Source organism: Kazachstania africana, chromosome 4, assembly GCF_000304475.1.
Source record: "Kazachstania africana CBS 2517 chromosome 4, complete genome".
NCBI lineage: Eukaryota > Fungi > Ascomycota > Saccharomycetes > Saccharomycetales > Saccharomycetaceae > Kazachstania > Kazachstania africana.
Genome location: NC_018943.1, coordinates 521,847 through 533,570, shown reverse-complemented (window position 1 = coordinate 533,570; position 11,724 = coordinate 521,847). Strand labels below are relative to the sequence as shown.

The 11,724-nt window shown below is 37.0% G+C and overlaps 5 protein-coding genes and 1 non-coding gene across 6 annotated transcripts; 3 read left to right on the top strand and 3 right to left on the bottom strand.

Annotated features, from left to right (window-relative positions):
• Positions 1–104: 104 nt before the first annotated feature.
• PAN5 (2-dehydropantoate 2-reductase PAN5) lies at positions 105–1,241 on the bottom strand (the record flags this gene model as incomplete). Its single annotated transcript, XM_003957001.1, has 1 exon — positions 105–1,241. One exon carries the CDS (start codon positions 1,239–1,241, stop codon positions 105–107), a length of 1,137 nt encoding a protein of 378 aa, XP_003957050.1.
• Positions 1,242–2,035: 794 nt separating this feature from the next.
• KAFR0Dtrna5S lies at positions 2,036–2,117 on the top strand. Its single transcript has one exon. It is a non-coding gene; the product is annotated as a tRNA-Ser (tRNA).
• Positions 2,118–2,250: 133 nt separating this feature from the next.
• Positions 2,251–2,958, bottom strand: YSA1 (ADP-ribose diphosphatase; the record flags this gene model as incomplete). The annotated part of the gene is made up of 1 exon (XM_003957000.1): positions 2,251–2,958. One exon carries the CDS (start codon positions 2,956–2,958, stop codon positions 2,251–2,253), a length of 708 nt encoding a protein of 235 aa, XP_003957049.1.
• Positions 2,959–3,383: 425 nt separating this feature from the next.
• SUS1 (Sus1p) lies at positions 3,384–3,832 on the top strand (the record flags this gene model as incomplete). Its single annotated transcript, XM_003956999.1, has 3 exons — positions 3,384–3,457; positions 3,525–3,664; positions 3,753–3,832. The coding sequence occupies 3 exons, from the start codon at positions 3,384–3,386 to the stop codon at positions 3,830–3,832; spliced, it is 294 nt and encodes a 97-aa protein (XP_003957048.1).
• A 311-nt stretch (positions 3,833–4,143) lies between these two features.
• On the top strand, positions 4,144–6,474 carry RAD16 (DNA repair protein RAD16; the record flags this gene model as incomplete). Its single annotated transcript, XM_003956998.1, has 1 exon — positions 4,144–6,474. One exon carries the CDS (start codon positions 4,144–4,146, stop codon positions 6,472–6,474), a length of 2,331 nt encoding a protein of 776 aa, XP_003957047.1.
• Positions 6,475–6,584: 110 nt separating this feature from the next.
• On the bottom strand, positions 6,585–10,754 carry LYS2 (L-aminoadipate-semialdehyde dehydrogenase; the record flags this gene model as incomplete). Its single annotated transcript, XM_003956997.1, has 1 exon — positions 6,585–10,754. The coding sequence occupies one exon, from the start codon at positions 10,752–10,754 to the stop codon at positions 6,585–6,587; it is 4,170 nt and encodes a 1,389-aa protein (XP_003957046.1).
• Positions 10,755–11,724: the final 970 nt, after the last annotated feature.

The following is an 11,724-nucleotide window of genomic DNA, read 5'->3' as shown; positions in this document are numbered from 1 at the left end:
TGTAATGACAGCGACAGCATAATTCCTTCTACCTATAATGGCCATCATAAGATCCATCGCACTATATATCACTTGCTTATATAATAGTCTATGAGTAATTCTATTTATTTAAATGGCCAATCGCCAGTAGCTGCTCTTGTTCTATTAAGCCCTAGTCGCAAGTTTACAAGTTGGCAAATGGCCCTGTTGGTCTTTGCCTCGTTTGGGTTAAGATTCAACTTAGCAGCAAGCTTGACAATGTACCCGTTTATATATTCAATCTCACTGTCTCTTAGATAACGCGTATCCTGCCTCATTGAACTACTGTTCTTGGCGTTGATGACGCACCCAAGATTGATAATATTTGAAACCATACTTTCCGTATTCAAAGTACTCTTGACATCTAGATTAGGATAGCCTGTTTGTTCTTTATAGTGATCCTCGTATTCAAACAGTGGTCTATATGCTAGTCCCAATATGTTTAGCTCTTCTTCTACAATAGAGGTAAATATATCTTTGCAGTAGTCTACCATTTCACCATTGTCACAATCAAGAATGGCTGTTACCGGGTTAATGCATGAATTAACCAAAAATTTCTGTAACTGTCCAAGTAACATTTCTTGGTAAGTCATGTGTGTCGTATTGAAAATAGAAGCAAAATCCTTCTCCATTAAAATCTTCACCAAGGAATTATCCACTGCATCTTGTTTCAACACTGACTCGTGTTGGACCATATTATCATCCCATGGTAGTCTAGCAATTTTCATGCCGGCGTTACCTGCATGATTAAAGATATATGCAGAATCCTGGTAGCAACCATGTCCGATGACCCCCTGGAACAAGTTTGGTCGTTTAGATTGTTCAACAAAAACTTCATCTTTCAGAACCTCTAGTACACCTAACCCATTTTGAATGAGTATAATATTAGTTTCTGGTGTAATGAAATCCAGATATGGCTTGATAGCCTCCTTTGTTTGATATGTCTTCGTGGTGATGACTAAATTTTCAATATGATCGTCGTTGAAAGTTTCTGGAGAATAGCTTCTTACTAGCTTCGCAGAAACCAAAGGTGCTTCTTTTAAGAAAACCTTTCTGATAGAAATAGTTGACTTTCCTTCGTTTTGAAACTTGCTCAACTTCTCTGTATTTCTAAACAAAGGTATAACTTCAGTTCTAGTCGTTTGCAGTAAGTTAACGGCTAATAGAGCTCCCATTGAGCCCATACCAAGTACATGTAATACTGGTCTACTATTAACAGTCATATCGAATATTTCAGCTTATTTTGATGGTTACTGGTATCAATATACAAGGATACTTTTCACTAACTTGAATGGTGGGAAAGAAATCTTCGAGCTTATATACTGTTATAGTTTTTCCGAAGCCTTCCGTTACAGGCAAGAACTTCCGCTAAGTGTGTATAACAAGGCTTCTTTGTCGTAATATTTTATGACGCATCAAAGACCATAATCGGAGCTTGCAATATGGGATACATGGAAGGTGAGCACTGACATGTCATCCAAATCAAAATGCTCATAAGTGCTCATTACATTTCGCTTAAGATCCCGCATAGTACTAGACAAAGCTAGATCATGCTAAACCTCAACTATAGAGAATACCTCAGATGAATATTTGAGGTATTATTTGTAATTTAAGGGATGCCTTAAGCAGATATCTCGTATTACGGATTCTATTAGGTTCACTTGGATGTGGCTCCGAGGAATTATGTATGAGACATTTTCATCAACTTTCTTCATTAGTAATTGAGTTCTTGACGGAATCGATTCCAATCCAATTATCGGATGAAGGATGAAAATAAAAACGGTACGTTCTGAATTATTTCCTTACCTTCGTTACTTTATGTATATTACATAGAAGAGAACTAGAGTTACTATGATGCTTCGTTGAATAAACACAAGGACTTCTTACCTTGCAAGTCTATCGTATCTAGTAATATTATCAATAAGGACAATAACGAAGGAAGAAGTACACCCTTTCATAATTGACCATTCGCCAGCCCTGATCCGGGAACGGATACAGTTTACGTGAGTACGTTTATGGCACTATGGCCGAGTGGTTAAGGCGACAGACTTGAAATCTGTTGGGCTCTGCCCGCGCTGGTTCAAATCCTGCTGGTGTCGTTATTTTTTTTTGTTGACTTTGTACCTTGTGATGTTTTCAACAAGTAAAGACTTTTCTTAGTTATAAAACTTCATCATTTATTATTATATCGACGTTAATTAGTTAAATATCCTTTTTGGCTAAATAATAGTATTAACATAAGTTGTATTGTCTGGCTAGCGTAATTCCGTGAGCAACATTTTGCACACGAGCATCTAACTTGTAGCCTTGCTCATCAAGCTTAGTCATCTCTTCAGGAAATTCACTTAATGGTACTCTAAAGCATTCAATAAATTCATTTTCTTCCAATTCAGATTGGGGATTTTGATTTTCAGGTAGTGACATATCAACTTCGACATTAACAATAGACAAGTTGGTGTTGGTAAACCCAGGATCATTAAAGACAACGGGACTCATATTTAAGAATTTTCCAATGTAACCTGTTTCTTCTTTAAGCTCTCTTAGGGCAGCAGCTACGACATCTTCTCCTTCATCAATCAAACCAGCAGGGAATTCAATACAGACTCCTTCTACAGGTGGTCTAAATTGTTTTTGAAGAAGAATTTCATTCGGTCTGCCATCCTTATATTTCAAAATGGTCAGTACGGCAATACCATCAATATCACCAGAGCTTCTTGTTAAACGAACAGCACTATCCCATTGTCTTTCATTCCCATTAGGATCGGAGTATGTTATTTTCTCTAAACCAATCCACTTACACAAGTCAGCGTTTTTTACTGACTCCTTCTTTGTAATCTTTGCTTGTTCAGGTTTACCTTTAACTGCACACATAACTTGTAACGAACGTTTGATTGAAGGTTTGACTAATGAGATTATCTTTGGTATCGACCTAATTGACATAAGCCAACAATGATTAAGCTCTAAAGGCGAACTATAACAGATGCTCGATGCTATCGTTAGGTGATAATACTAAGAATTTTGCGAAGTTCGTCAGTCGTCTTCAAGAGAAAGTAGCAAACCAACCCTGTATAAACACACCATGAGGATACATTTCAAATATAAAATTCTGACCATACCCTATCTTGAAATTTATACAGTTATTACAAATGGCTCAACTTTCCACAATATCCTGACTTGGGAAGTCTCAACCCTATATGAAAATGTTGATATCCGAGCCTCTTGACAACCCAACCCTAGAAATGTATTCTCATTTAACAATAATTTCGGTAAATTTTGTTGTGAAAAAAAATACTTGGATCGATTTATGATGGATATGATATACATGATGGAGAAGGTGAGGAAGTAAAACCCGGTGATCTAACCCGATGACTATGTCTATGCACTCAGATCTCAAGGCACAAATTCAAAGATATTTGGTTCAGTCAGGAAACTACGAAAAGTAAGATATTTTTTGATTCATTTCTTCGAAGCGATTGAATAGCCCATACTAACATTTGATGATGTAGAATATCCAACACATTGAATGAAAAATTATTAGAATCCGGATGGCTAGATAAGGTGAAGAGTTTAACGAGGGAAGAGCTCGACTCTCATCAAACTGCCACATATCCTGAGGTTCTAGATAAGGTGGAAACAAAGGCACTAGGTATGTCTTCTATTAAGTTAAAACCTTATTTTCTTTTTGATCATTTCTTTTCTCACTTACTAACATCTTTTATGATATTCCGTTTTAGATTTGGTTTCTGCTGATATCAGGGAGCTAGTACTGCACCAGATCAGAGCTTTTCTGGATGAAATTGTGGAAACCGACTAACTTCACATACTGGGTTACTCGTTGTAGATAAATCTCCAATTCGAGTCAGACTTAAGAAGCATTCAAGCACAGAATGCTTATCACTCGTATATTTATTATAATTCATTGTATTTTACTATAAATTTGTATATAGACATTAATTTCAGCCTGGTTGTTATTGACAACCGTCCGTCCCTCTACCGTCTTTCAAGTGAATTTCTTTTTCTGAACAGCATCGGATCGAATCAAAAAATATTTCAATCTAGTAGATATAAAATAAAATAGACAATGTATTAGTAAGAGTCTTAAAACATAGCTAAACAAGGCTCGATATGGTGCAAGAAGAAGGTGGGTTTATACGGCGTAGACGTACTAGAGCGTCCGCACAAAAAGTTAGCTATAAAGAAATAAGTGACCATGAGACAGATGAGGATGATGAGAAGACATTGAAAATTGAAAGTACTAGTGATGATGAGTATAGAGATAATGCTGTCTTACTTTTCAAGGACGAATACGAGGATAGAATTGAAATCATACCGGATTCTGCTGATGAAGAAACCCTAAGTGAGGACTTTACTATAAAGACTGAAAGATTAGAAGAAGATGATGATGACGATGATGAGCCTTTATCAAAAAGGCGTAGGACTACAAGGCCTGAACGTAAACGTGCACCAGCCAAGAAGAAGAAGGATAAAGGACCGAAGTTAACCCCATATGAAAGAAACACGATAAGACTTTTTGAAAATCATCCAGAACTACAGAATGTATTTCCCGATTTGCAAAATGCTCCAGCGTATGTTCCAACTAGAGCTACTCAGCCAGATGGTATGAATATAAAGCTTCTTCCTTTCCAACTAGAGGGACTGCACTGGTTAATATCTCAGGAAGATGGTATGTATGCTGGAGGGGTTTTGGCAGACGAGATGGGTATGGGTAAGACAATTCAGACTATTGCCCTCTTGATGAGTGATGTAGCCAAGACGCCTTCTTTGGTTGTAGCACCAACTGTCGCCCTGATACAATGGAAAGACGAAATAGAACAACATACGAATGGTAAACTAAAAGTATATGTGTATCATGGTTCCTCAAAAACTGTGAACATTGCTGACATGGCTGGTTATGATGTCATTCTCACCACATATGCTGTTTTAGAATCTGTTTTCAGAAAGCAAAATTATGGGTTCAGAAGAAAACATGGCCTGGTTAAAGAGCCTTCAGCTTTACATAACATGGAGTTTTATAGGGTGATTCTAGATGAGGCCCATAACATTAAAGATAGACAGAGTAATACTGCCAGAGCCGTAAATCTTTTGAGAACTAAAAAAAGGTGGTGTTTAAGTGGTACTCCTTTGCAAAATAGAATTGGTGAAATGTATTCCTTGATTAGGTTTTTAGGTATCGATCCATTTTCTAAATATTTCTGCACTAAATGTGATTGTGCCTCCAAAGAGTGGAAATTTTCCGACAATATGCATTGTGATAGTTGTAGCCACGTTATAATGCAACACACAAATTTTTTTAATCATTTTATGTTAAAAAATATCCAAAAGTATGGTGTCGAAGGTCCAGGCCTAGAATCATTTAATAATATTCAAATTTTATTAAAAAATATTATGTTAAGAAGAACTAAAGTAGAAAGAGCCGACGACTTAGGTCTACCACCAAGAATTGTGACTGTTAGACGTGATTATTTCAATGAGGAGGAAAAAGATCTTTACCGAAGTTTGTATTCTGACGTGCAGAGGAAATATAACTCGTATGTCGAAGAAGGTGTTGTTCTCAATAATTATGCTAATATTTTTTCATTGATCACAAGAATGAGACAGTTAGCCGATCATCCTGATTTAGTTTTAAAGAGATTGACAAAGGATTTGACGGATACTACTGGCGTTATTGTTTGCCAGTTATGTGATGATGAAGCTGAAGAGCCAATTGAATCGAGATGTCATCATAAGTTTTGCAGACTTTGTGTTCAAGAATATGTGGAATCGTATTTAGAAACCAATAATAACTTGACATGCCCAGTTTGTCACATCGGTTTAAGTATTGATCTTTCACAACCTTCTTTAGAGGTCGACGTTGATGCGTTTAATAAACAAAGTATTGTTAGCAGACTAAATTTGAAAGGCACATGGAGATCATCTACTAAAATTGAAGCCCTTGTGGAAGAGTTATATAAGCTCCGGAGCAATGTCAGGACAATTAAATCAATTGTATTTTCTCAATTTACAAGTATGCTGGATTTAGTTGAATGGAGGTTAAAAAGAGCCGGATTCAAAACGGTAAAGCTTCAAGGTAGTATGTCACCTACGCAGAGAAGTGAAACAATTAAGTATTTCATGAATAACATTGACTGTGAAGTATTCTTAGTTAGTTTAAAGGCTGGTGGTGTCGCATTAAATTTGTGTGAGGCCTCACAAGTTTTTATATTAGATCCCTGGTGGAATCCAAGTGTTGAATGGCAGAGTGGGGATAGAGTTCATAGAATAGGTCAGTTTAGGCCAGTGAAAATCACTAGATTTTGTATAGAGGATAGTATTGAATCAAGAATCATTGAATTGCAAGAAAAGAAAGCTAATATGATTCATGCTACTATAAATCAAGATCAAGCTGCCATAAATCGGTTAACTCCTGCTGATCTACAGTTCTTATTTAATAATTAAAATAAGTGTAGAAGTAGAAAGTATTATAATTTTCTTAATTAATGGTATATATTATCTACAGGTATTCGGTTTTCTATAAAATATTCCCATAAGTCCACTTTTCTCGTGAGTTAATTTTGTGTGGAAGCGGAACTTGTACGAGCACTTGCTCCAGAGGACACTGATCTAATTTGTGCGTCAGTCAATTCAACTTCAGGTAAAGGAAGTCTTCCCTTTCCTGTAGAAGATGGTAGAAAGTTCACTTTATTTAAAAATGAAATATAAATACCAACTTGTTCTTCAGTAGCCCCCTTTCCAGCTGAAACATCTTGCCCAATCCAAGGAGCATCCATCTTCAGGGACTTAACCGTGTTCGTATCATCTAGCTCGGGAGCTCTTGTACTATTAGGTAAATCATCTAATACCATATGCAATAATGGATAAAGAGCATTGTCTTCATTATTCTGTACTATGGCGTGTTCCAAAGATGCTTTCCATATTTCGTAATCTACTACTTCAACATTATAGCCGTAACTATGCAATGAGTAGAGATAATCCTTGAAAAGAATACGAGGATGTCCCGTCACATGTGCAACCGCCAACTCGTCATTAGATGGTGGGTGGAAAGCAGTTGCCACAACAATTTCAGCAACGTGATCAACTGGTACCATATTAACTGTATTTCTGATATCTGGAATTTTGCCAAGTTGAACAGCGCTCTTCAAACATCGTAATAAAAAGTCATCTGTATTTGAAGACCCATTGGTGGAACACCCCGTAATATAGCCAGGTCTTACGATACAACCTCTTAAACCTCTCTCACCAGCTTTCCTTATGATATACTCAGCAGCCCATTTAGACTGCCCGTAACCTCCACTGAGTGTGTGAGCAGAACCCATTAAATCATCAGCTTCAGTTATACCGCTTTTGCCTTCAGAAACCAGCTGGTCTGATAGTTTAAAATAATATTTGCTATCCAGTGTAGATGTTGAGGAAACGAAGTCAAAGAACTTTGGTTTACCAAAGGAAGCTAAATTCATGACATTTACTGTGGAGACAACATTTGCGTCTCTTAACTTACTATAAGGGTAAACCCAGTGGACTAAAGCACCATTGTGTATAATGACATCAATTTCATTCCCCAGTTTGGTCCACATTTCATTTGGTAATCCAAATTGACGTTTGGATAAATCACCCAATATAACCTCAATATTTTCAGAAAAGGCAGCGGACCAAGTGCCATATGTTACACCTGCTTTCTCTAGTCTCTTCAGGCCTTTTTCTTTAGTATCTGCACGTACATGGGCAAACACCTTGAACGTTTGATGGTCACTGCTTCTGTTTAGTATATTACTTATAATATAGGAGCCCAAAAATCCTGTTGCACCAGTAACAAAGACATTTATTGTGCCATCATTTTTCAATGTACTACGACTGGCATAACTTTCCGGTAGGGTATTAACTAACTGTCTTGCATCAGATTCATATTCAGCAGTTTTGGTACTACCAGTAGAGGCTTGTGGATTATTTTGTACGCTCGATTTTCCTAATCTTACAATTTCTGCTGCTAAGGTTTTGATTGTTGGAAATTTGAACACTGAGTTTAATGGCAAATCAATGTTAAATGTGGTTTTCAATGTGAAGAACATTTTGGTAGCCAAAATTGAGTGACCCCCTAAGTCAAAGAAAGAATCGTTTATGGACATTGAGGAGGCTGTTATTGGTAAAATATCCGACCAAATGTCGCGAATCTTGCGTTCAATTGGACTTAGTTCACCATCATCGCTGGTAGAAGGAGAATATTCAACAACAGTTTTTAATTGTTTTTCTGTTGGGAATTGAAGTTTTGGCTTATCCACCTTCCCGTTTGGATTTAGTGGCAGCTTATCCCAAGCAAGAATCAAAGATGGAATAGCATAACTTGGTAGTCTTTTTCTCAAAAATAATTTGATATCCTTTCCAAGCAAGTCAAAAGCGATTAAGCCCCTCACAGTCTGATCTTTGACACTTTCTGGAACAGGTGTCTGAAATTCTGCCAATTCATTAGGCATGTCAAATCTTGGAACAATGAAGGTTATTAATGTTGGCTCATTATTGGCGTTTTTACGTACTAGCGTAATATTTTCACGAACTAACGAATGTTGAGAAATATGTGTATCTATTTCTCCTAATTCAATTCTAAAACCTCTTATTTTAATTTGATCATCTGCTCTACCGCAACATTCACAGTCACCATTTGGTAAATAACGTCCCAAATCACCAGTTCTGTATAACCTGTCTCTAGGTCCTAACCAAAACTTTCTCCAGGGCTCACCCCTATCTTTGTCTAAATGATTCCAATGTCCGTCATCAACAAACCAATTTTTGACGAACTTTTCTTTGTTAAGATCAGGTAATCCTCTATAGCCCTCAGCCAGGCCAGCAGCTCTGACGTATATTTCACCTACTTCACCAACACCACAAATTTGAGATCTATCATTTCTGTTAATAACCAACAGTTGAACATTTTTCATACCTCTTCCTGCAGGCATCACGTTTTTCAAGTTTTTTAAGAAGTCAGGGTCCTGTGTCCTAGAATGAACTTCAAAATAAGATACCGCCCTTTGAGTTTCAGTAGTACCGTACATATTAACGATACAACAGTTTTCAGCAAGTGTCTGTAATCTCAAGCAATCACGTTTGGTTAATACATCTCCAACAAAGAAGGCATGATGTAATTTTGGGAATGGTGTAACGGCTTGTGCTGTCAATAATTGACCCATTGCTGGAGTTAAATGTGTAATAGTACAGTTGTTATCACTCATCCACTTTGCTAACTGACCAGGGGTACATATGTCTTCTTCAGTTGGGACATATAATTGAGCACCCAAGAATAATGGAGTAAACATATCTCTTTGGATGGGATCATGTGCTATACCACTCAACATAGTAAATCTATCTTTGGAAGATAAGTTAAACTGGGAAGCCATCCAACTGAAGTAATAAGCTAAAGAATAATGTCTGCCTAATACACCCTTTGGTTTTCCCTCTGAACCTGAGGTGAAAGATAATGTAGGATTGGAATCTGGACCAACTATGACACCCGTTCTTTGGTCTTTCATAGTCTCATATTTAGATAAAATATCATTTGTTTGATCGAGTGAGCCTTGTAAGGTACCATCCGCCTGAATTGCAACTGAAGGGATTCTAGTAATGACTTCCAATTCATCTTTAATGAAATTCTCCACTAGTGAATCTAGGACGCCTGCTGATCTAATGACAATTAGTCCCTTTGGCCTAGCAACATCTAAGTAGACAGTTTGTCTTGCTGGGGGATATGCAGGATCAATGACAGAAAAGGTGGCACCAGCTTTTAAAACACCCAATACGCAAATCATCAGATCGACCCCTCTTGATGAATAAATCATAACCACATCACCCACTTTGATTCCTGTGTCGATTAGATAATGGGCCACAATATTAGAAGCTCTATTGATATCTTGGTAAGTGAACGTTCTGCGAGGCATTTTGGAAGAACCAGTTTCCACTACACATGTCCTATCTGGGAAAGATTCGGCATTATCCTGAAATATGTCTTGAATGCAGCCGACGAATCCACACCAATCCAGATCTCTAGTTGGATTAGGTAACCTGTTTAGTGATTCCGGAGTTACTAAGCTCGCCTGGGTTATAACACATTGAGGGTTTTGCTGAACTACTGATATAAATTGTATGAATTGGTCACTTAAAGTTTGGATTCTTTCTGTTGAGTAAATGTATGCGTTAAAAATTAGTTCCAATGTGTGTGTATTGTTTATGGACCGTAGATTGATGGCTAGATCTAAAGGATGATATTTGAAGGCATTTAGCTTGAAATCGGAAGATGCATCTAATAAACCGGCTAAACGAAATAACTGAGGTGTTTTCTCTAAATCTTGTTCTTGTTGTATTTTTTCAGCAAAGCAATCGAAGTTGATTTCGTCGACAATGTTCGAAAGTTCGTCTAATTTACTTCTTATGATTTCAATTAGATGTTGGAAGGTACATTCCGCTTGAATTTGAAATCTCAGCACCTTATTGCCTGTAATGTATAAAACAATGTCAGCGTCACCGCTTAATCTGAAAATCAAAGTAGACCATAGAGCCAAGAAAACTGTGTACTTGTCTTCAAAGCCTTCGAAAGGTAAGTCCAATTGAGGTAATTGAACAATTAATTCTTCTTGTTTAATGAAAGGTTCTTGCTGAGGACGTAAGTAGTCATGAGGAAGAACACTGAGTGTTGGGTTATCGAGAAGTTGCATCCATATATTTTCAATTGTCATTTTCTATACGTTTGAAAGGGGTTCTCTTTATATATTTCTCGAGTTATGTTTTTCTTATAGAGCAAGAATCTATGGCAAGTATTCACTAGAGCAATTGTTTCATTATATATATATCAGATTGCTTGTAGCAGTCTGTTGCCGCCTCACTACATTTTTGACTCATCTCTCGAATTTTATTGTAATCATCCTGAAAAATTCCGTCTATTGAAAAGCCTGCGGAATCTTTTGAACTTCACGGAAAAATGCAGCCATCCAGGATGACAACATGCATTTTACACAGACAGAATAGAAGCAATTGGCTTGGCCGGAAAGTCGCCGTTGCTGGGCTGTTTCTGTTTACTGCCTCTTGTAAAATGTAATTCCAGAGGGAAATTGAAATCATGTTTTAGTCACATGGCCTTAATGGTAAAATTCTTTGTAGCAGACACGATGTCAATGATCTCCAGTGGCTAGTGTAGACGTTTGTATCCAAGGTGAAGTGATATTATAATTGTAGCAAAGGTCCAGGAACACGATCGTTCAAAACCGCACATGCCCACTCATAGGATTTCGTTCTTTACAAAAATTATTAAGAAGTGAAAAATTTTGTGATGCTGTGAGACACGACAAAATAAAAATGCATATACTTAGGTAAATTGTAGTACCTATGTAAACCCTCAAATGACTTCCAGTTTGCACATAATGTCAGGGTTTTATCTTGAAAGATGAAAATAGTCTAGTAATGGCCAAGAACATCATGGATCACTGGAGATAAATTCCGAACTATTGAAAGCACATACGTAGTGATTTGAAGATCTAAGTTAGTGCTCAAAAGCGTTCGAGAAGTAACATTTATCAAAAAAAACGTAGGACGGTCCTTACAGATCATTACAGTTATGAGCAGAAATAACTGTACTTCATTGCCTATATAATGTATAGCCTTTCATCAAAATGACAAAGCAAGAACATGCTTAGCTGCATAAAATATATA